The 24,694-nt window shown below is 40.4% G+C and overlaps 1 protein-coding gene across 2 annotated transcripts in view; it reads left to right on the top strand.

The window, feature by feature from the left end:
- ncoa1 (nuclear receptor coactivator 1) overlaps positions 1 to 11,133 on the top strand; it is a 184,679-nt gene extending 173,546 nt beyond the window's left edge. For both annotated transcript variants that reach the window (XM_048251003.1, XM_048251002.1), the window contains exons 16-20: positions 566 to 661; positions 782 to 1,163; positions 1,300 to 1,474; positions 4,804 to 4,990; positions 5,488 to 11,133. In XM_048251003.1, coding sequence (XP_048106960.1) covers positions 566 to 661; positions 782 to 1,163; positions 1,300 to 1,474; positions 4,804 to 4,990; positions 5,488 to 5,655 — 1,008 coding nt within the window. In that variant the 3' untranslated portion in view covers positions 5,656 to 11,133. The remainder of the gene's footprint in view (positions 1 to 565; positions 662 to 781; positions 1,164 to 1,299; positions 1,475 to 4,803; positions 4,991 to 5,487) is intronic.
- The last annotated feature ends 13,561 nt before the right edge of the window (positions 11,134 to 24,694 follow it).

Below are 24,694 nucleotides of genomic sequence, written 5' to 3'. Positions count from 1 at the left end.
ACGTTCCCAAATAAGTGGAGTGGCATAACGTTCAAGTTAGATCTGCTGCAATGAAGATTGAGAGAAGACCTAAAAAGTATCGTCTCTAACATGCTGTTTTGACGTTGACATAGTTTGCAGTAAAGCTAACCACAATGTCGTGTATCGCAGAAAATGCTCGGCGGGCCGGATTAAGGTGCGTGGCGAGCCGGATCCAGTCTGTGGGCCGTAGTTTGCCCAACTTTGCCTTAACTGAAAATAGCTTATATCATTTTGATTTGTAAAAAATGGTACATGCAGCCATGCCTAAATTCTGTTCACTGCACATTATGTATTATAATATAATATGCAATATTCATTATTGAATGCTTAGCTGGAATGATGTTTTTTCCCCCATCATCCTATTTTTAAAGCAGGCCTACCTGTGGGCTTGCAATTGGGCTATGGGTTTTCTACAGGAAATTGCATGTTTGAACGGGCACTACACTAGTGGTTTAAATGAATGAAAATAGGGCCATGGGTAGACAATTATGTTTTCAAGAAAGCATCCCTAATCAGTGAAACATATATGTCCCTGTGTCTCCAGAATCGCCTTATGGCTATAGGACAGTTTTCACAGGGAGGGCATATTTCTGTGGGACTACATCAATCAGGTTTGCAACCACCACAACTGCCATCACAGGTATGTCATCTGTGTGACTTTTGATTTGAGATGTAATTGTTTTTTTAACTCTATATGTATGCCTGTATATGTGGCCATGTGTGTGTGTATATGTTACCCTGTAAATTATTACTCCAACAGCCTCCACTGAATGCTCAAATGCTGGCTCAGCGGCAAAGGGAGCTCTACAGCTTCCAGCACAGACAACGACAGATTCTCCAGCAGAAAGTCATAATGATGAGCCAGAGCATGGCCCCAGGACTGGGGGTCCATCAAGTACCTAAAAGTCTTCAGCAGCAAGGGCCAGCCCAGGGCCAAGCGCAGAGCCAACATCAGCAGTTTGGTTACTTAACTAGATATAGCACTGCATCAAGTACCACCCCCACCTCACCCAGTCATTTCAATCAGATGGGAGGGCCTCTGGACTTAAAGCTTCCTGGAAGGGTGACCTTGGAGAATCAGAGTATGATTGGAACTGTGCAAGGGCAGTTTGGAGCAGTAGTAAATTCCCCTGGACAATACGGTATGTTTCAGCTGCTTGAAGGACCAAATTAACTTTCTTCACATTATTTATTTTATTTTTTGCTTTGTTAATTGATTACAAAAATGGTGCTATGTTCCAAGTCCTGCTGATTTTTGCTTTTCTGTTTTGCTTTTAGGCATACTTCAACCAGGAGACTCATCTTTCCTACCTGAACTTAGTCCAACCAGCCATCTTCTGTCACCACAGAATACCTCACAGAATGCTTTGTTGCAACAGGCCCCACAGTCAACTATATACCAGTCACCTGACATTAACAAGAATTGGCAGCAAGCTGCAATAGGCAGTAACAGGTATTGAATCAAGCTTTTCTTATAGACAAGCCTGGCATGTCTGCAGTATGATGGAATTTAAATTATGAACCAACCCACATACAACATACTGACATTTTCCCCTCACCTGGTCCTTTTAATAAGTGATCCTGTGAGGGAAATTTGGTCTCTGCATTTAACCCAATCTGTGAATTAGTAAAAAAACACACAGCACACAGTGAACACACAGTGAGGTGAAGCACACACTAACCCAGAGCAGTGAGCTGCCTGCTACAGCGGCGCTCGGGGAGCAGGGCACTTCAGCCTTGGATGTGGGGCATGGGAGAGCAGCAGGGGCGGATTAAGGTGGTCATGGGCCCCTAGGCTACATTTTCTGTGGGCCCCCCTTCCAAGGTAACATAGGCCTACAATTGAACCACCAGATAGGCCTACTCATACTGCAACGTTGGTAGGCCCTACAGCAACAGCTGAACACCAAACAGGCCTACTCACACCAGCAGCGTCCTTACAGAGAGCAGCAATTGAACCACCAACTCACACATAAGACAACATCCTTAAAGCAACAACTGACCTACTCACATCAGGCAGCATTCTTAAAATGCAGCAAAATACTCACAGACAAGACATTCTTGCTGACAACTTCCTTACAGCAACAACCATCACAAAACAAAAACCATAGCCTACTATTTGCTACACCAGCACAGTTAATTGGCAACAAATGCAATAACCTAATGCCAGTAATGAATTTGCCAACATATTCCAAAGTTTTTCTTCATTGTTTGGTCAAATCCAATTCGCGCAGAATATCAGTCCTTTGGAAGCTGGTGTCAAAAACTCCGGCAACCAGGAGCATGTTTCTGCACTTTGTCCGCAAGGAAAATATTATATATATATTATTGTTCACTCATAGAACATTTATCTTCTTAAAATGCAACACCGATAGTGCATCAACGAACAAGCTTGGTAACGTCAATACACATAAGCGTAAAACTAAAGGGATCAGGGGGATTAATTGCCTAAATAATACAGGCTTAGCATCCAAGTTTTACTTTCAGCCTTCTACTTCATATGAAGCATATTCAAATTGCTCACGTTTTTTTCTCTCATGTTTCCTCGAAATGTGTCGTCTTAAATTCCAAAATGAATCTTTACTCACTGAAACAGTGACACCACATGGTCTACATTGTATCTAGTTGTTTTGTAGGAATAATACACTTGTATGACTTATCAGTTTCCTTTCTAAAATATTTAGCGAACTCCATCCCCATCAATGAACTTACAGACCAATATCTTTGAAATTTAACGGCCTTGGTTTTATTAGGAAGATGACAAAGATGAAAAATACAAAGGCCGGATGTCACAAGTAAGACCTACGCAACGCAGTTTGAATGAAGTTTCTACGTTAAAAGTGCTCTAAGCGATGCTGGGCAACATCACTTTTGTTGACTTTCAAACAGAACAGAGAGCTAGAGCAGAGACTTCCTCCCCCTCCCTCCCGTGCTGCTCCCGTGCAATTGAAACTCTTCTAAACGCGCATCTCGTCTCGTCATTTGCTGGAACAGTTTGTTATGTTTTCATGGGCTAGGTTTGCCCAGGTTGTTTTTGTTGCCATTCTTGGAGCCTGGTTTGTCCACAGAGATCGCTATTTTTTACAGTGTATTCAGGACACAGACAGTTAGCGCTTGGTTAGGTGATGTTTGCAGTAAGTGACATAAAATGTTTTAGCCTAAAAAACGCGTGGCATCGCTTACTGTAGAGCACCTTTAAACGGTTGAAGCTGCATTAACTGCGTTAGAAGAAGAAGCAGAAGAATAAGAAGCCTAGGAAGAACAGTACAGTGCATTTTTATGCACTGTAATAAGAAGCTTAAGAAGAACAGTACAGTGCATTTTTATGCACTGTAATAAGAAGCTTAGGAAAAACAGTAGTGCATTTTCATGCACTGTAATAAGAAGAAGACTTCGGATATCAGCATTTTCATGCACTGTAATAATAATACATTTTATTTAAAGCACCTTTCATGACACCCAAGGTCACTTCACAAACAAAAAAGGTTGTTACAATTAGTCATCTCATAAAAATAAAAATAAAAGTCAGTCAGTCAGTCCATAAGCCATCTTGAAGAGATATATTTTAAGTCTGTTTTTAAAGTCAGTAATTGAGTCACAATGATGTAGTCTGGCAGTGAATTCCACAGCTTGGAGCCGATGTAGCTGAAAGCCCTCTCTCCCAGGGTGCTAAAGGTTCACACTAGGGACATACAGTAGGCCTGCTGAGGAGGATCTCAGTGAGTGTGCAGGGGTGTAAACTTTCATTAGGTCAGTGAGGTAGGTGGGGGTATAATTGTGTAGGGCCTTGTATGCCAGGAGGACTTTGAAACGTATTCTGTAGGCAACTGGAAGCCAGTGCAGTTGCATAAGCAATGGTGTTACATGGCTAGTGGATTTGGAGCATGTTATAATCCTCGCTGCAGAATTCTGAATGAGTTGGAGCCTGTGGAGTATCTTATTAGGGATTCCAGACCAGATGAAATTACAGTCAAAGCGAATGCAAAAAGATGACTGCAAACAGACATTATTAGATCCTTTATGGTACATAACATTATTCTGAGATTTTACTTTACTTTAACTGGTTAAGCACTGCTTGCCTAGCCTGACGAGCCAGACCCACATTAAAATGTAGGGTCTGGGCACTCACCGTTCGCAGTGCTCAGTCCGAGGGGCGGGATAATCGGTTGTCTTTCAAATTCCCTTGTTGCTGGAGATCCTTTATGGTACATAACATTATTCTGAGATTTTACTTTACTTTAACTGGTTAAGCACTGCTTGCCTAGCCTGACCAGCCAGACCCACATTAAAATGTAGGGTCTGGGCACTCACCGTTCGCAGTGCTCAGTCCGAGGGGCGGGATAATCGGTTGTCTTTCAAATTCCCTCTGCACGCAATTGGACAGCGCTATGAGTCCCATGCGTTTTCCCACCAGTGGAGCTAGTGGGCTAGTTCAAACTTAAAAAAAGCTTAACTCGTGTCACACTGTTCGCCAACAGCAACATCCATCTTCTTTGTTTTCAAGTAGCAGGGAATTCAAGCCAAACCATCAATCATTATGTTAAGCCCGCCTAACGACTCTATACACGATTTGATTGGCCTGATAGAAGTTTAATTTTCCGAGCTCACAAGCCAACGGAGAGTTGCTAGACTAGCCCTGGAAGCAAATGTAATTTGCTGCCGCTAGGGTGCGTCTAGATTTCTAGGCTATGCTTGACCTGATAACATGGCACTGTTACATGGAATGCCAGCTGTTATTAATTTAATATGTTATGTTATTTTTAAGTATTTCTATTTTCCAAGTCTGTTTAACCAGGCTGGACAGAATGCCCCCCAGGCTTTTGGACAGCAGGGTCTATACAATAACATGAGTATAACTGTGTCCATGGCTGGTGCCTCGGAAGCTGTTGGATCAATACCTCCAATGGGTCCTCCTGTTGCTATGGGCAACAACAACCTCTGCAGTGTCAGCTCCATATGTAATGATCAGGTAAAGGAAATAGGAAAAAGGAAACAAATCATGTTGCTGGAGATTTCAATGTAATGCTGACTATGTTGAATATTCAGTGTGGTTACGTGTGCAGAACAATCTGATTAAAGCACCAATTGGAGTATTATCAAAAATTTTAATATTCTAGTTTACACACTAAATGAACAAGTAAAAATCCTATTTGAGAATAGCGTCCATGCGGTATGGAATGTGATAAAGTCCAACTGTAGGCTAATCGGAGTATTTAATCACATAAGACGCCATATTTAATCAGATCAAAATCAAATACTCCAGGTTATCTTCTCTGATTTCATAAAATTAGATTGTAACCGGAGTACTCAGTTTACGTAACATTTAGACATCAGAGTATAACCGGACTGAAATCTGATTGTTTGTTTGCATGTAACCGCACTGACTGTAAAACCATGGACTTATTGATTTATTGGGTATATTGGACTTATTGACTGATGCTGCATGTTCATATTTTTTCCCTTTAGGTACAGCAAGTCCAGGTGTTTGCTGATGTTCAGTGCACAGTAAATCTGGTAGGAAGTGAATCCTATCTCAGCCAGCCAGGTCCTATGGGAATCCATAAAGGGCAGAGTGGAGCCCAATCAGCCCAGACACAGCAGAAGAGTCTCCTACAGCAGCTCCTGACAGAGTGACTCCAGCACTATCATTGAGGATATGGTAGAGGAGCCTCTCAACACAGAAATATATCTTCCTCACCTTTGATTCCTTTTACAGTGTACCAGCAGGATTACTGAGTGTGGGGTTATGCTAAGGGGAGGTTCCCTTGGCAGTAAGGGTATCTTTGAGCCCAACTTCAAAATCAGTTTCTCTGTGGAGGAAGATCCAATTACAGACCAGCTTTATGTTTGAGGGACCTGCTACCTCTCCTTAGTTCTGCCTTCTCAGTCAATGTCTGAGTGGTACTACTTGGGGACCAGGGTAGCATCTGAATCCAGATGGGTCATTATTGAAAACTTTGGCCATTTTCTAGGAGGATTCATGAACGATGGCTTTGGCCAATTCTTGGGGATTGTGTTAATTTCTCATGCATTGAAGGCTTAGTTTCAGCTGGATCTGTGACACATGGCTCTCCTCTGCAGTGCCTGATGGGATAACTTTCCCAGTTTAATTTTAATATTATTTTAGGGCTGTTTAATTCATATCTGTCTGTTGTCAATGGCAGAACAATTTTCATAAGGATGGGATACTGCACTGGTTTTAAAAGTCTATGACTTTTCCTGGGAGAGTGCCCCCACCCCTCAGCAGCTGTGAAGAAGAGCTTTGCAGGCTCCTGTTGGCCTCTCAGTGCAGGTTGGCATTGTTGTACAGCACAGGCAAAGACATTCTCTTTTTACCTACCTACCTTAAAACAACTGTCACTTTTAAACCATCAATATTGTGGATTTCTTAAATCAGGTTTTCTATGCTATAAATGGGACATGTGCTTTTGTTATGTCAAATTTATGATTTCCCCTCAATGAAGTTATGTTTTACACAGAGAAAAAAAGTATGGAAATGTAACTTAACTAAATCTTGTCAGACGATATTCAGATAAAAAAAAGATAATGTAATCAGAATATGGAAATATATCTAATCAAGTGTGAAGTAAATGTTACAATTCACCTTCAGTCCTTTAAAGCATCTCAAGGAAATATGCATCAATGTGATGCACCAAATACTATATTCCCAAGTGTAAAACATACATACAGTTCATTTTCTCTGGATCAGATGTGATAATATCACTGGTCATCCCACTAAAGGCTGCACACTACAGATTTTGACTGCTCATGTGACTACTGTGCTTCAGTCAGACACTGTCTATCAGCACTACATTTTTTTCTCTATATTATTCCGCTTCTAAGGATCCACAATTCCAATTAGTACAATATTTTCACATACCTCAAGGCTGGGAGAAACAGTGCATCTTACCAAGCAATAACCTTAGACAACCTTAGACAGGGTTTAGACAACAGATTCCTTAAATATTCTTGTTCATTGTGGTGTATCAGTATTTGACCCAGAGGAATTAAATGTTCAAGGGGAAAGCCGTTCCTATCAATGTCTATTTCTGCATACCAGTTTCTTCACAAAATGTGCAAATGTTACTCTAGGATGGCAGATCAACTTATTTTTTTATACTACTCAAATTTAGTCAATGTTGAGGATGTGTATGGCTTTTGGTGTGTGTACGTGTGTGTGTACGTGTGTGTGTGTGCATGTGTGCGTGTTTGCATTTATTTCTATGCTGTGTATTCAAAGACTGGCTCAGAGGCCCTCTCTTCTGCCATTCCACAAGACATCCTCTTTGCAATTGGATAACAGTTTGGTATGGACTTGGTCATTTTGGTTACGTTAAGACATGTCTGGAAAAGCTGAATGTCTTCCTGTCCGTTTTGTGTGTTTAATTATGTGGTTTTTTTTTTTTTCGTTTTGTTTTTTTGTAAGGGAGATGAGAACTTGTTTGAATTTGTGGATATGAGATACATTTGTTCAGGTCTGGAAATGGTTCGTTGCTAATGCGTAATAGCAAGAATTTTGCAAGATGGACAGGAGGAATGTCATACAGTATACTGTATAAACACTATTGTGTTTTTGTTTTGTTTATCTTTCCAAGAAATGGTGAAGTCAGTGGGTTCCTGAGCCTGTTTTTAACTGAATAATTAACCTATGATTTTTCAAAGATTAATAGATGGATAAATATACACACATAAAAAAGGAAGCCACAAAAATTAACAGAATGCTTGTGACTAGTGTTTTGCTTGTTTGTTGACCAACTGATGTTACCTTTAAAACATTTTTTAAATGTTGCTAAGATGGGGTTGTAACATTTCTGCTGTGCCTCTCTGGGAACTGGCTTTCCTTTTTTGAGAGTTGATATGATTACATCTCGTGTAGTTTTTGATTGGATTTATCCATTTTAGTCTGGTAACAAGCCCCCTTTTCCCACTGTATTGGACATAGGTTTATGCCAAATATCTAGCACTGTTTTACTATTCCTGTTAACAATGATTTAGTCTATCATGCAAGTGATTCAGTGGCGATGGTTTGCATTCAGTACAGCACAGACATGCAAAGAAATTTGAAACTTTGCTCAACCAGTTAGCTTGTATATAACAGATGATGTGAGTATATATCTGTTAAGAATCAATTGTATGTAGAGCTTCAAGTTTGTGGTCATAACTCACTTCCATTTTTCTTTTATTCTCTTGTGTTTGTTTTTAGTTGTGTGTTTGTTGTCTGTCTGTGTGGGAGAGAAATAGATACTGTATATCTGATGTTATAATTGGATGTCTTGTTTTTTTGTTTTTTTTTTTTTTTTCAAACTGCCTACATTTTTCCTGTGGGTGATCAGATTGCTCTACACATGAGAGAATGGTTTAAGCGACTGCTGAATGTGATATTGCTGAGAGAAGAGCAGCAAGGACTGGCTTTTGTACGGGTTAATTTTAAAAGGCCATATTATTTAATTTCTCTGTTGTGAAAGCTTAAACAAATATGAAAAGGTGGAACCTTGTTTTTTTTTTTTTTTTACAGAACACTACCAATGTGCTTTAGCAAACTGTTATTGGTTACCTGGTATGTCTTTCCATGAGCCAGTGCTGTTTGAGAAGTAAAGACCAAAGCTTCATGATGTTCAAAGCCTCATGCCATATGCAAGCCTCATATTTCTGGATGAGACAAATTTAGGATTGATTTCCTTTGACAACTGTCCTTTACCCTACATGGATATACACTACTATTGTCCAGCTTTTGCATTGTAGACTTGTTTTCATTTCTCTGCATTCTCCTAACATTTCCTGCTGACATACTGGACATAGTTGCCTCTCACCCTCTCTGCTATGGATGAGCCCGATTGGCCTGTCCATTGTAGACTTGGGCCTAGATGTTTTAAAAATGACCGCCAAATTATTGCCAGTTTCTGACTAAAAGCAAATTACCGCCTGTTTCTGTTAAAAGCAGGTGTAATCCAAATTGCTGTTAAATGCGTCAATTAGAGAAACTTTCAGAGACAGTATTCAGGGCATCACTTTTCTTCATTGTACTATGTCAAAATAAACCTTAACTTTTGTTTGCCTTTCTAATATCGTATTTTCACTTCACTTCACAACATCCACTTCCCAATCTGCTAAATTAGCGTCATAGCCCTAGTCTACGTGCAGTAAATAGTTCAAGTATTTTTTTAAGTGGATTAGTAGAACTACTAGGCCTATTCTGTATGTCACTGCTCGTTGACAACTTCTTATCATGGACGATCGCTAAACTTTGATTCTTTTTAATGTTGCAATCGGTTACATCCATTCAATTGTGCTTGTGTTTCAGCTGTGGGCACACAATTTGCATTGTAAAGGAGGTGGGGACGGGTGGTGATGAGCGCTGTTTACTTAATGAAGTGAAGTGGCGCTTAGTAAATTCCATACAATATGGCAAAGTACATTTCCCCTTCCTATTTGTCCTGCTGACATACTGGACTTTGCCTCTCACTGTCTCTGTAAGCCCCTTTTTTCACCCTTTTTTCAAGCCAACATGTCATGTTTACTGGGCAGAAATTTAACTAATGGTTTACAAAAAGTGAAATCTATGCTATGCACCTTCAACAAAGCATTTCTTTTGACACTTTATTCTTATTTAATTCTTAATATTAGTAATTGACAGTTAATATCATTATTTTTAGAAATTGTTCGTCAGTTCTTTACACCAAATTTGAAGTGCCTCGTGTGTGTGTGTGTGTGTGTGTTTTTATTTTTTTTTTTCATAGAGGACTTCTCACTCTTCAATGATAAAGTACTATAATGACAATTTTCTTATATCAACCTTTGTAAAACATAATTGCTGTATTTTGCATAAATTTTGTACTCGGTAATATCCAGGAATTTGCAAGAAATACAATCTAGTTTTGCACTTTATATCAGATAATAATGTTGAGGGGCCATTGGTTGTAAAAAAAAAAAAAAACAGTTCTAGATCATGGTGGAAAAGAAATCCCATAGATTTAATTTAATGTCTGTTTTAAATACTTAATAATCAGTAAGACAATAGAACTTACAATTATCAGGTTCATCAGAGAGAACTTAGCCATAGTCCCTTTACATGAATAGAGACTTGTCCTGTTACATTCTCATGGTTTCTCAGTATTCTGCACTGCAGATTCTCTGAAAACTATGCCTATGTATTCTTCAGGTGTTTCTTGCCTCTTCCCTCAAATCTGTCCCACTAGTAGTGTTTCTGATTCAGCCTTTCAGTACATTCCTCATTGTCATGTACTATCTACTTTACCATGAAGCAAGTCTTATAATGTAGATAAATGGAGGAGTTGTATACAATGATGTGTACAAATGTGCATTGAAAGAGACATATTGTGCTTTCAGGCAGACATGCAGATTAACAAGTAATATTTAATTGCATACCGTTTCCAATCGGTTTGGTGTTGTATAAATCACATCTTCACTGTCTGAAAACATGAGTATCATTTAACCAGAGATGTTGACTAATGTGTTGCCTTACACATAATTATAGCTTGTTTTTTGTCAGCCAGGGGTTGAATGCTTATCTCTTCCCATTTTAATGGTAGTGCTCCTTAGAAACAAGGTTCCACTTTTTCCATGTAAAAGTAATATAAAGAATATGTGTGTGTGTTTGTGTGTATTACTTTACTCATTTTGTCCAGTTTTGTATATCATACTTGTTACTTCTTCTGGAAAGGCATCAGTGCAGCTGCGTGGGACAATATGAATGAAGATGTTTTTTTTGTTTGTTTTTTTAAAGACTGCATGTTTCTCTCTCCATGACTCGCATGGAGATTCTTAATTTTCATTGGATGTTTTAGACAATCAGTCACATACTGGGTCCAGCACCTGCGGGATTATCCTGAAGGCTAAAAAACTGTTTTTCATCTACTGAAACAGTCTTATTTTTTAAGTCCATGTAATGGAATTATATGGCTACTCAAACTGAAATAGATCAATTTTACTCATGTACACATACACACCTTGTGCATATAGCCTTTTTGTTGCTTTTCCAAGGTGAACATGCTGACCTTGAAGGAAATGATGATGCTTTGACTAACAGAATCTCTATAACATCCATGAATGTGAGAATGCAACACATTGCAATAAAAGCACCATTCAAAACAATATCCACAAAAATCATCCAGTACATGCCAGTTGTGTTTGTGTATTTGCAAAAAGAGGCAGACAGACGGATGACAATGTTGGTGTGTGTGTGTGTATGTACATATGTTTGTATATGTGTTTGTGTCTGTTTGCTTGTGTGTATGTGTATGTATATGTGTGTATGTATTTGTATAGCTATAGAAAAAAATGAGACCACTGCAAAATTATTTTCTCTCGGTTTCTCTGATGTTACTATTCATAGATATGTCAAAATAACACAGATGCGGTGTTTTCAGACCTCAAATAATGCAAAGAAAACAAGTTCTTCTGTATACTATATTGTCATAGCCTACATCAGAATGAGCATCAAGTGGCTGAAAAGCAATCATTTTCTAACTTATACCCAACTGCTGCATCTGCTTTGCACTGCTTGAAGTCTGATTATAACTTCACCATAGGCAGGAGTGGCCACATGCATTTCCTCAGGTTCCACTGATACCTCTGCTTCTCCAAAGGATCAAACAGAGGGCCGGATGGTGATATTGATAGCCCCTGGATTGTCACAACTCATTTTGATTCCCAGAGGTGGTATGTTTAGCGGTAGACTGGGCCCTCTTGGAAGTGAGTGGGAAGATCAGGGCACCTCCCATCCTAGGTCAGCCTCTAATGGCCTGGCTCCTGAGAGGCAATACCTAGAGAGATGGGGTTTCTCTGCGGACATTATTACGACCATTCAAGGGGTCAGAGCGGCTTCCACAGTGTCCTCATATATGTTCTCGGAATGGTGTGACTCTCGTGATGAGCCACTGAAATGTCCCATCTCTCTTATCACGTCTTCTGCAGTCTATACTGAATGCAGGCATAGCTGCATCCACCATCAAAGTAAATGTTGCTGCTATTTCAGCATGCCATCCACCAGTGGGGGCACCAGTGTTTTCACCAGGCCACATTGGGTAACGGCACCGCAAGGGGACCTTTCTGTAGTTCTTGATGGTCTTTGCAAGCTGCCTTTTTTTTTGACTCACTGGTGATCAGAGGTAGTCATGGAGCACATTTTCTCCATATTCAAGTATAAATACAAGCAATTCTGAAAGAAGTTTTGCTAATTTGAAAGTATCATTTCAAATTATTCAATAAATTTAAACTACAACCCCAACACAGAAAAAGATACCTATGCCGTAGACCCTAATGCACTTCCTTACTGTAATAGATGCTGGGTTTTGAACTGAGCACAGTTGATAATTTGGACACCATTGTTGGAGAATTTGATAGTGAAGTCAAGTCAGCTCAGGGCACAAGAGTTCCGCACAAGTCTCAGAGCATAAAATCCGACCCGACTTTGCGTTCAAGTCATTTTTCCTCTATCAGAGGTCGGAATTTCCGAATATCCGACGTGGCATTAAGGTAGCATAAGGTGCAAAACTGTCTCCCAAGCCCCTCCCCCGAGATACCTGTGCACGACTGTAGGCTAGTGTCATTATCCACAGCAACCGGAAATCAGGGAAATAAATCAGTGTCATGGAACACACGGACGTAAGAACAATTCTAGCCAGATATTACAGTAGCCTACTTTATATGTTTAGCAAAAACGTTTAAAAAGATGTTTCTGTTTATTTAGCTATATTCAACTTTGGATACAACGATGTTTCTGAAAGTACCGTTTACTTCTATAGCCTAATTGGTTCCCAAAGACTGGGTCGCGACCCACAGATGTGTCGCAGGAGATTTTATTTGGGTCGTCAGCATTCGGTCCTCACAGTTTACGTTGTGTAATAACTTATACCAGAGACTTTCTAAAGAGGAGACACAGCACTCAAAGAATTTCCCAGAGAAATGTATGGAGTTAGTTTGTAATGCAAACATGGCAGTCGTCTACACATATTCCGCCCCTTCTGCCGCCAAAAGTTGGTATGTAAATATATCATAAAACAATTCATTTGTCTTTACTGAGACATGGCTGGACCCTCTCTGCCATCCTACCCGAGGGCCTCTACATTCATCGACAGGACAGAACTACAGACTCGGGGAAGAACAGAGGAGGTGGCGTGTGCATCCTAATCAACAAGCTGTGGATGTGCTCTCCTGACCTCGAACATCCAATGGTCAAGTGCAGGCCTTTTTATCTACCCAGAATTATCTGCAATTTTTTTTGTCGCCGTTTACATTCCACTGTAAGCTGACACCAGATGGACGATCTATATGAAATCATTGATCGGCAGGAAACTTTGCATCCGGAGGCTGCTTTCATTGTAGCTGGCAACTTCAACAAAGCCAACCTCAAGAAAGTCTAACCGAAGTACCATCAGCACGTTAACTTTCCAACTGGAGGTGAAAACATCCTGGATCACACCTACAAAGCCTGCCCCCGCCCAGCCTTTGGCAAATCTGATCATTCCTCTGTCCTAATGCCAGCTTATAGGCAGAAGCTGAAACAGGAGCCGCCTGTGATTCGCTCAGTACAGTGCTGGACAGATCATTCAGATGCTACAGTGGGTATCAGTTAAGTTTGGACATTTCCTGCATGAATTACGCACGAATCGCGTACCATATTCTCGACAGAAATGGCACAAACTGCAGTTGATCCAAACAACCACCAGGTGGCACTTGGGAGTTCTGCCACTACTATTTTTAATGCGACTTGACTTACTGCTTCCATGACGCATCCAGTTTCCAAGTCAGTCCAACTCAGAGACAGTTGAGCCAAACATATGATAATACAATAGCGTGAGTTTATATATAATATACCCTATTTGTCACAGTTACTTATAGATTTGATAGTGTAACGATAGCGCATGAGACACTTGGAGACTGGACACCAGAAACGGATGGGTTATGTCAAAGACGTACCCTATTTTCCGCTATAATCAATGGATTATAGCGGAAAATCAATGGATTATTATCAAAGATTCTGAAAAAAATGCCTTTTCATTTTGTTTAACCCAAGTCAGTAGAACAGTCAGAGACAGTTGAGCCATTTGTCACTTCGTTCACATGGAGTTGACAGACTAATAAGAATGCACAGGACTGCGACGAGGGCAAGCAGGGTTCGATTCCTGAAGTATGCCAGGGCGGATAAGCATAGTTGTAAAGGGCATGAATTAAAAAGGCAAAAAAACGTCCTTTGCCGAACCCAAAATTTAAATAAGAATTCTATCTTACCGAAACAACTCTAAATATCAGAGTGGGATAGGTTGGGATATTGTAGAAATTTAACTTATATTGCAACCACAACATGCCTGCTTGCCAACGTTCAAACGACAACGAAAAAGATATCAAAGCACTTTTTGCGTTTGAATGTAGCACGAAAAAATGTTTAAACAGCTGGGACAAATGATTTAGCAGCTAATTGATTATAGCCTACACCAGCAATTGTTGAACATTTACCTCACTGTAAAAAGTTTAATGTAAAAATTTACAGCAACTTGCTGGCAGCAAATAACCAGCAAGTTGCTGTATTTCACTCTACAGTACACCTACTGTATATGAAATCACAGTACCTATGCCTGATACTGTAAATGCAAACTACAGTAGTACTACCAGTGCTGTAATGTATACAGTATTGAATTGTCTACCATATTTTTAATCACAGTACTTATGGATCATACTGTAACTTAGTACAGTAGTAATACCAGTGCTGTAATATTATATACAGTAATTTTGGGAAATTCATATCCTGCTTTATCTACAGCCAGGATAAATTTGACTAGGCCTAGGTATGGTTTAGGCTACACAAACTTGCATAAATAACCATTGACAACTTGTTATCAGTTTGAAAAGCAAGTACATTTATTCACTTTTTTCCGCTTAGAAATTCTCGCGGTGCTGCATCCTAACGTTAGACCAAAGGTTGCAGTCAGCCTGATCCACCACCAGTAGCAGAGTGAAGCAGCACCTAGCAGAAATAGAAGAAAAAAAGATAAACAGTGTTAGATAACAGTTTTCAACTGAAACTAAAGGCTACTTACAAGTGAAACTTTAGAATAATCATTTATATATATACTGTATGTTTTTTGAGTTTACTGTCAAAATGCCAGGCTGAAGATGGTGTTAGCATAACTCAGTTTCGCAAGGTATATTTAGCTGCTAACGTTAGCCAGCTGGGTGAGCTCATTGATGATGTTTGCTTGCAGCAACACATATGGCAGGAACAGCCATTCGCGCTGTTAGTCCGAACAACGGTTAATGATAGTCAGATGTGACTTAACTTATATCAATATAGCTAAAGTTAGCCTATTAAACTCACAAAACCGTACATGATTACGATGAGTTAACGTTACATAAGTTAGCTGGTAGCAGCTAAACCTCCACGTTAACGTTAACCAGCAGCACATCATCTTCAGCCTAACATTGTGACAGTAACATACTAGGCCTAGCACTACTAGCGAATGTTTTATATAAATTATAGGAATATAATAAACTAACTTACTGAGAACTAAGGTAGGCCTAATATAAATGAGACTGCCAAAACGTTAACGTAGCTTCTAACATAAAACATTAACGTTAATGCCACCTTCACAGCAACAGCAACTATGATAGCTAGCCTAACGCTACTTAGTTGATCCAACAAGCATGGATGAGTTTGTAAGTTAGACAGTACAACGCACATAGACTGTACACATGCCCGAATTTAATGTAGTACAATTTCACAATGAAACATTAACGCTACATAAATAAATGCTTGCTTACCATTAAGTTGAGCTGCTAACTTGACAGAGTGCTGAACACCGCTGGTCTGACTGACTGAACTGTTGCTCAAAAATGATCTCCCGCCGGCCGACAGTTCAAACGCCGCCGCCAAGAGTGCACGCTTTCAATCACCACGCCAAAATTTCCCAGTAAACCATAAATCCATGACTTTTCAATATCTTTTCAAAATGATGATTTGATGGAAAATCAACATAATATCAATGTCACCTTGCTATCTGGGAGCTTAACTTTGTATTTATGTGCAAAAAAAAAACAGAAAACCCCAACTGATTTTTCCGCCATGTTTTTTCAACATTTTCAAAAAGCTGACAAGTACGGAGCCCTAGAGGGGTCATCGCAAAATGTTTTGCATGTTGAGAGAATGTGCGCCGCTTTTACTACATTGTGCCGTTTTACTAAATTGTGCTCTTGTTTAACTAAATTGTGCCCTCGCTTAACTATATTGTGCACTCGCTTTTACTAAATCGCATTGATTGCCGCTTTTACTAAATTGCGCCGGGTTTACTAAATCGCGGTGCACAATTTACTATATTGTGCTCGCTTTTACTATAGTGTGAGCTCATTTTACTAAATTGAGCTCTCATTTTAAGCATAGTAAAACGAGGGCACAATTTATTAAACGAAAGTGCACTATTTACTAAACGAAAGCAGACGATTTACTAAAACGAGGGCACGATTTATTAAAAACGAGAGCACAATTTGTGAACATGGTTATAGAACATTGTGTGCACGATCTACTTAAACGCGGGCCACAATTTGTAAACGCGGCACTCAATATTGTCTTGACACATGTAAACATGAGCACGCTATAGTATATTCGAGATCTCGATCTATTTCAAAACGCACCCACGAATAATTAAAACGTGGGCTCGAAGAAATTAAATTGTGTGCACAAAAAACATAGTGTGGTGTCAAGGGGTATCCCGGAATGACGCCGGAGGTGTGTCGCTTGTAGTGACGTGAGGGAATCTCATTGATTGCAGTGCACCTGGTTATAGGTGGGAGAGCAGATGATTGTGTGTGTTTGTACAGGCCCCTTGCCAACATCGCCCAGCTGAATGTTTGGCTTAAGTTTTGAGTGTTTGTTGAGGTCCGCGTATGCAGAGCTGTGGTGTTTATCGCGAACGGTGTGAGCTGGGCTACATAGCCTGAGAAGCTGAGCATCGCGGAACGACACTGTTTATGTCTCCCGCTTCATAATCCGTGATCAAAGCTTACCTCGTTGTGTGCATCATTGGTGTGCTGGGTTATATGGTGAGGCCCATCGGGCGCTAGAGGGAACCTTATTGTATTGGGTGGGTATTAGGCGATACTACTAATAATGGTAGCCTATTTGTACCAACAGTAGGTCTAATGGTTGTAATTGTTTGGGAGCTTGTCGCTGTGATGTGCTTCGATTGACTTCTAGACCTCACAGTTAAGTCAACAATCCAGGAGATAGTGGAAACCGGTCATTAGGCTACAACAGAGCCCGGAAAGTAGCCTTTGTAGTAGAATTTCCCCATTATGGGTTTCCATAGCTGGCGGTTGACACCACAGTGCCCCTGCTACAAAGAGTAGAAGTCCCGCTATAAAACATGACCACCTAAAGTCTTTAATTAGCTGCTTACGGTTATCATCACATTATCAATATGAACTGTTACAGACAGCTGTAGGCCTAGTCCATGTCAAGGTAACATGAAGTTGCCACCACAGCACAGCCGAGCAGTGAGAAAATGTCGGAATTACTAAATGTGAGCACGAAATACATATTTCGAGAGCTCAATTTAGGCCTACAACGGGTCACGTTGTATTAATTCGAGGGCTCAATTAAAGAAAAAACGCGCTCACGTTTTATTAATTCGAGGGCTTAATTAAAGGAAAACGTGCTCACAAATTATCACGACCAGAAAAAATATCACTTAAAGTGAGCTCTCCCGGGCTCCGTAGACAAGTGAGGGAGGAGTCAGATTTATTACTGTGTTATGATTCGCAGCAAATTTTTATTACTGTAGTTTGACCATTTTTGACCATAATTCATAGCGAAACTACAGCAACATACTGTATTCACAAATACAGTACACATTTTTCTCAAAAACAACAGTGATGCTGTGAAAATCACAGAATCTTGTTACAGTGCTGTACAAGAACATTGACAGTAGCCCAGCCAAACAAGCAGATGTTGCGAAAGACGCAATCAATCAGAAATAAATAATGCTATCTGCAGCGCTTTATTTAACAAACTGCAAGCAACAAGAGGGTTGAGTCTGAACGACACTGAGTTTTTGAAGTTTTAGAAATATTTTCGTAATAAAAATGGTCATTTAACCAATTAAGGCTGAAAACATGTATGTATGAGTATAAGTATATATACTCTTTTGATCCCGTGAGGGAAATTTGGTCTCTGCATTTATCCCAATCCGTGAATTAGTGAAACACACTCAGCACACAGTGAACACACAGTGAGGTGAAGCACACACTAATCTCGGCGCAATGAGCTGCCTGCAACAGCGGCGCTCGGGGAGCAGTGAGGGGTTAGGTGCCTTGCTCAAGGGCACTTCAGCCATGCCTACTGGTCGGGGTTCGAACCGGCAACCCTCCGGTTACAAGTCTGAAGCGCTAACCAGTAGGCCACGGCTGCCCCCCATGTAGGCTACATCCAACCCAGCAGAAGACTATTATATTGGCATATCATTGAACACCATTCATACATTGTATTCTGCAGTCTCTACACGTGGAGCGCTATGTGTCTACTGTAAATCATTCAAATCATGTGTGAAAGTCATTAGGATGGAAGCGCTAATGTGTCTATTAAGCTCATTAGCCTACTTTGAAGTCGGGAAAGTGCTTCAGAGAAAACGTGTTTATTGAAATAATGAACATTCTACATTTAAAGCACGTTGAATCCCTGGGAAGATCTGTGTGTTGTGCGGAGAAATTCGTTGATCTTGTTGATTCAGTCCTTCATGTCACTCCTCCCCATAGCAGGAAACTTTGGTTGCAGTGTTGAGACCACAAAGTTTTTCACATTATGCGGCAGTGCTCACTTGCCCTTCGGTCCATCCTAGTTGGTGGTTTTGCTCCAGGCTTTATAGTGTTCCTCTAGTCTGGGCTTCGATGAAACGATACATTCGCTGCAAGGCCAAACCCAAGAGCAGAGATGATCTCTGCAATAAAGTAATTCTGGAGGTACAAACTCTCCCAGCTCCTGCTTCCATTTTACATTGACTTGACATTTTTTTAATTGAATTTTTGCAACGTTCTCCTAATGTGCCATTAGCACGAAAAAGAACATTATCGCGAAATGCATTCACACTTCAATCAAGAATCGAACTTTGGTCGTCTGCGTTATACTCGCCTGTTATGCTACTAGGCCACTGAAAGGGGTGTAAAAGTGACAGTGAGATAGGGAGGCTCTTTTCCATGCACTGTAGCTACAGAAGGCTGTAGGCCTACTTTAAGTAAAGAATCTATTAAAAGCCTATAATATAACAGAAAATAATAATAGAAAATTCTGCTTGGCTATGTCTGGTCCTTTCACTCTCGTTCGCTAACATAAGCAACATATTGTAACTTTAACCAATGATTTAAGCTCACATTTAAACCGTAGGCTACACTCAAATGGCCGCCTATGTCCTATGTCTCCAATGGATAACATGGCAAAGTTCTCTGAAGCACTTTCCTGACTTTATATTTCTCTAATATATTATAGGCTATCTCTATCGTAGTCATATAGTCTAGTTGTAATGGGCATGAATAAAAACGGCAAAAGACAATTGGCGATTGGATTGACAATTCCTTCTCTGTTTTGTCGGTTTGTGCCAGATTTGTGCTCACATTTTTCTGTACGGAGCTCCAGGATCGGCCACTCCTTCTCCATTTTTTGCTCGCATGCATTTTTCCGACACTTGGCTGCAAGCCCCCCTCCCCCACCCCCTTCTTTCACAAGCAGTGCAGCTTTCTGAAGCGGTACTTTCTGAAGCTAATGTAACAACAAATACCACCAATATTGTTGTGTGGCAATAAAAGTAGCCAAGGTTTGCGCAAGTAGCCTAAATATATAAATTAATTAATCCTTAACGTGAAAAAGCTTAGCGTAGCTTACCCGACAGACACGGGACGTCCCCCGGACCTTATGCCGACATTCATGACGTCCCCGATTGGTCCCGAACGTCATGTTCTCTAGCGGACGTTCCGGTGACCTTATTGATGCTCATAGACGCACAACTTCATAAACTGGGAAAAGGGTTGTTAACGTTAAACTCAAAATGTGTGTGCTACATAATTCAGCATGTCTGCTGAATTATGTAGCACATACATTTTGAGTTTAACGTTAATGTATAGCCTAACGTCACAAACTAGGGAAGGGAAAGTCGCTGTTCTTATAGCTTCTAGCTTAGCCTATACAATGCACATTTCTTCAGATAACTGTCATTACGTGATGCATGTAACATGCTCTAAATAGGCAGTAGTTTATTTAACGTAGTCACGTACTTATTATCTGTTTTATTTTCAGAAACACACACACGGCCGAATTGGGACTGAACCGGCTTTTGGAGCTGAATACGATGCAATAAAACTAGATAAATGTTAAAACAGACCACGTAGCATTTGTTTAGGGTTGTCTAGCAAAAGAAGTGACTACTTAATTTGTAAAGCAAAATAATCTAGCTCTACGTTGCAGAAGAATTAAGGATAGGCTACTGCTTCTTCATGACTTGTTTAAATGTCATTGTAATTTATTTGACGCATGCTCGCTTTTAAAAGTGTCACGCATAGCTGTCCCCGATGTTACAGCAGCTCCTTGTGGAAACAGCAAAGAGTGCACATATCCGATGAGATTTCTAACGAGGAGCAGAAGCTCTCTGCCTCACCAGAGCCTTTTAATAAAACAATGATATAGAACATCTGGAATCTATTTATTTAATCTTAAAGTTGGCTACAAAGAGCATTCATAGCCTAGAGAAAACAATACATTTTTATTTATCTGCAATGTTCCAGGAAGATAGGCTTACATTTATAGGCTGTCCCTGTTTGATCACAGGTCATAGAAAACGAGTGGATATAACGTCAATACATTCTAGTTATGTTTCATGTACTTTATTTCATGTTGAGTTTTGCTTCCCAGCATGCATTGCGATTCATTTAGTATTTTTGGCTATTAGTAGTTTTTAATATTTTGAAACAATATGATTTGAACAATTTATCTTAGGCTAGCCTAGGCCTACTCTGATGATGTTTTGAACAATATGCTACGGGATATGCCCATTAAAACGTCGTATTAGTTTATTAAGAAAATGACACCGTAGATGTGAAAGCATCACATCCTAGCCCGGTATAAATGTCCATGTCTACTCATCATTAGTGTAGGCTAATGCATTCTGAGGATGTGATTTCATGTGTGAAAACATGAGGTGACTGAAGTTGATTTTGTTGTAGAACAAGTCATTAATGCGTGTTCATGTTCCGTCTACCTCTCTCCTAGCAACGCTGAGACTTACAGGATGTAATACCATACCAAATCGCGCTTCATGTTTTTTTTGTTTTTTTTACCATCGCGGAAATATAAACGTCACGCACATAACGTCGCGGTGACCATTACAGGACGTCCTCTCAAAGTCTCGCGGACGTCTTTTAGACCTCTCGAACAGAGGTCCGCGGGACGTAAAGGGAACCCTACACAATGTCGAGGAGGTGACGTTCGCCAGGGGACCTTCAGGGGACGTCACCAGGACTTTATTTTGTTTACTGGGTAATGCCCCAAAACGGCAACAAGTCGTTTTACTCCCCGTATGCGGTCATTATAAAGAAAGTTTAACGTGTCCCAAAAACAGCTATCAATTAATCTTATAAACAAGTCTTATAAACAACACCTTGAAAAAAAAAAATGATAAAAATAGCCCTAGGCCTAATGGTTGGAATGCGATCTACGGTACGATACGAATAACGGTCTCCGTTATTTTAAGATCATTTGATGACCTTTCACCCTTTTGCGCGAAGTCAACTGCACCACAGCCTATCCCAAAGACGTGCGAGTTGAAGCAACAGGTTTACTGAAGGCCATGTCTGAACCAAATTTCAGATTTATCGCTGAGATGGCGCACAAAATCTTGTCATATCTCCCCAACAACACGATGCTACGATCAGAGGACATGGACCTGTTTACAGGTGTGCAACTTGTAAATTCAGCATGCACATGCATTGAAAATTTGCGCTCAGAGACAGAATTCATGGCACTTTTCTAGTGCTGCAAGGATGCAACAGAGGAGCCCGCACCAAAAAGACAGCGCACACTAAACACATCCCTTGCTATGTATGTAGTTGAAGAAAGAATTATACACAAAGATCCCAACAACGAAACTGAGCTGCGCAGATTGTATTTCAGTTGTATTGATGCAGTTTGTGGGGAAATGAAGGAGCGTTTCGGGGAACGCAACTGCATGCTAACGGGTGCGCTGAAATCTCTCGACCCGGAGGATTCTACTTTTTTGGATGTGTCCAAAGTGAAACCTTTACTGGACCTTTCTAATACTGTCATTGTGGAGTCAGAATATGCAGTGGCTCGTCGGTTCTTAAATGAGCACATGAAGGTCTCGCCCCCACCTGACGGGGGTAAATGGACAATGAAAAAAGTTCTAAAACAATTTCACAAACCTCTCGAAGCAATGCCGAGCGTGATGACAGCGCTGAAACACGCTTTTGGTGCAAGCACTGCACTCTGTGAGAACTCTTTTTCCACACTAAAGAACATTCTTACAGATCATCGTCTCGGCATGCTTCATCGACGAAAGGCCAATTTAATTAAGTTGGCATTTGAAAAGGACTTAACAAAGAAATTCAGAGAGGAGTGGAAGGACTAACCTGACCCTAGCCAGATGAATGTCGTTCCGCTTAGCTCCGCCTAGCTTCACCATGAGCTTCACTCACATCCATCTGGGACCTCTTCCATTGAGAGTGATTTCTCCAACCAACTTTATGGTTTAGCCAATCAGGACGCAGGGCGGGAGTTTCATAGATGTGACATAGCGTAGAAGCGACTGTGAGTCTGTTATTAGCGTCACGGGTTGGCTTCGATGTGAGTGGTTGAAGTAGCCCCAGATAGCAAACATACACTAGGACGGAACTGGGCCACACCTACCACAACGTCCGGCACGGATCTGCATAATGGACCTGATCCAGCATCCAAACGCACATCGGTCCAAAATTGGTCTGGATCCGTTTGACGGATCTGGTACCAATAAGGGCTAAGACTGGCCCAGTTCCGGATGGTAGTCTGTGTTACTGACGTGTTCCAGATCTGTTTATCATATGCAATACGGGTCCGCTTATTGTGTGTGGTACGGACCCGCTTATCAGACATCAGCCGGCTTTATTTGACATGTGAAATGTGATTGGTAATTAGGGCTAATTATCCTGAAAAATCTGTTTGCTACACATTTGCTAACAGGTTCGTTATAGGTTCACCCAGGCTAAAGTTCGTAACGTTTTCCCAACAGCTCAACTGATAAACATAAGCTAGGCTACAAACACAAGGGGGGTAAAAAAAACTTTACACATAAGGGTCTTATTATTTTTTTTTATTCAACAACCTGGCTGTAGAAGTGCAATCCCAGACAAAGTTTAAGTTGTGTTAATTCCACTGTTCCCATCGATATTCAGGCTGTCTTCCTCAGTCATCTCCATGGTCAATCTGAAACAACAAAAAATAAACATGAGCCATTTATTCCTTTTTGAAAATAGGTTAAGTCACAATTACACTCGTTAGCTGTTACCAAAATAGGCTAGTTATTGTGATGGCTGTTTTGCTCAAGCTAAGCTAGTAGCCTAGCCTATATTGCTGGAAAATAATAGTATAACCTTACAGTAAAGTTATCAATCGCTCGTTTGCTTATTGTTGTCTCTGAATAAACCAACAGAGATAAAAAGCAGAAAAGCAGAGCCTACCTTGAAAAGGTAGGCACAAAATAAATAAATCTAATCATGTAACATTTTCTTAATTATCTTCCAAATGAACATTTAATGAATTCATGCAGGTCTTCACGTATAACAGATTTGATTTGGTATTGAAACAGGTAAGTCATGGACAACTAGCCTACCATTGCGCAGAACGGTTTACAGAAAATAAAGAGAGGAGCGCCTCTTGAAACGCATCATCTTAAAAACAGCCTAAATCATCGTAGGCCTATGGTAGCCTATAACATTAAGCTCAATTACCTCCCAAATGAACTTTGAATCCATAGCCTACACGTCTAACAGTCTAACAAAACACATTTCGTATTGAAACAGATAAAACATGGACAACTATTGCCCAGAGCATAGCCTATCATGGACAACATTCCCAGATAGCAATTTCCTTTGGGCCGGATCCGCATAAAAGCCATTAGATCCGCCTGTAGCGGACATACGGTATCTGACTGTGGGCCAGGTCTGCTCCTGATACAGGTTTCAGCTCTGCTAGCAATGCTGTTTTATCACCGGTTTACAGATTTGTCCCAGGTCCAATTTCCGCGTTCCAATTTGCGTTTAAAATACAAAACACCGATTTGGCCCAAACCTGTGATACGGATATGAGCCGAAGAACCATTTTTTCACAGCAGACCCAGGTGGTAATGATATTAATTAAGGTGCTGATTCTGCTAAATTGACCTTTCCCTACATTGTCAACTGGCTGCTAAAGAAAAAAAAAGGTATTTTGGAATGGCACAAATTTAGAAACCATGGGGGTGCACTATGTTCCCATGGCCACTTCATTTCTACAGTAAGGCTGGAAAAGAAGATATAGTTGGCTCAGTATTGATCATATGCTCGTTTCATTATTTTTATTATTACCTAGCAGTGGTAAAAGTAGTCAATTGTTGTTTGTGTCAGATCAAACAGTGCTATGAGACAACCCCAT

The sequence above is a fragment of the Alosa alosa genome, chromosome 8 (genome assembly GCF_017589495.1).
Source record: "Alosa alosa isolate M-15738 ecotype Scorff River chromosome 8, AALO_Geno_1.1, whole genome shotgun sequence".
Classification (NCBI taxonomy): Eukaryota; Metazoa; Chordata; class Actinopteri; order Clupeiformes; family Clupeidae; genus Alosa; species Alosa alosa.
Note: the sequence above shows the minus strand (reverse complement) of the source record. Positions and strands in the feature narration are given on the sequence as shown.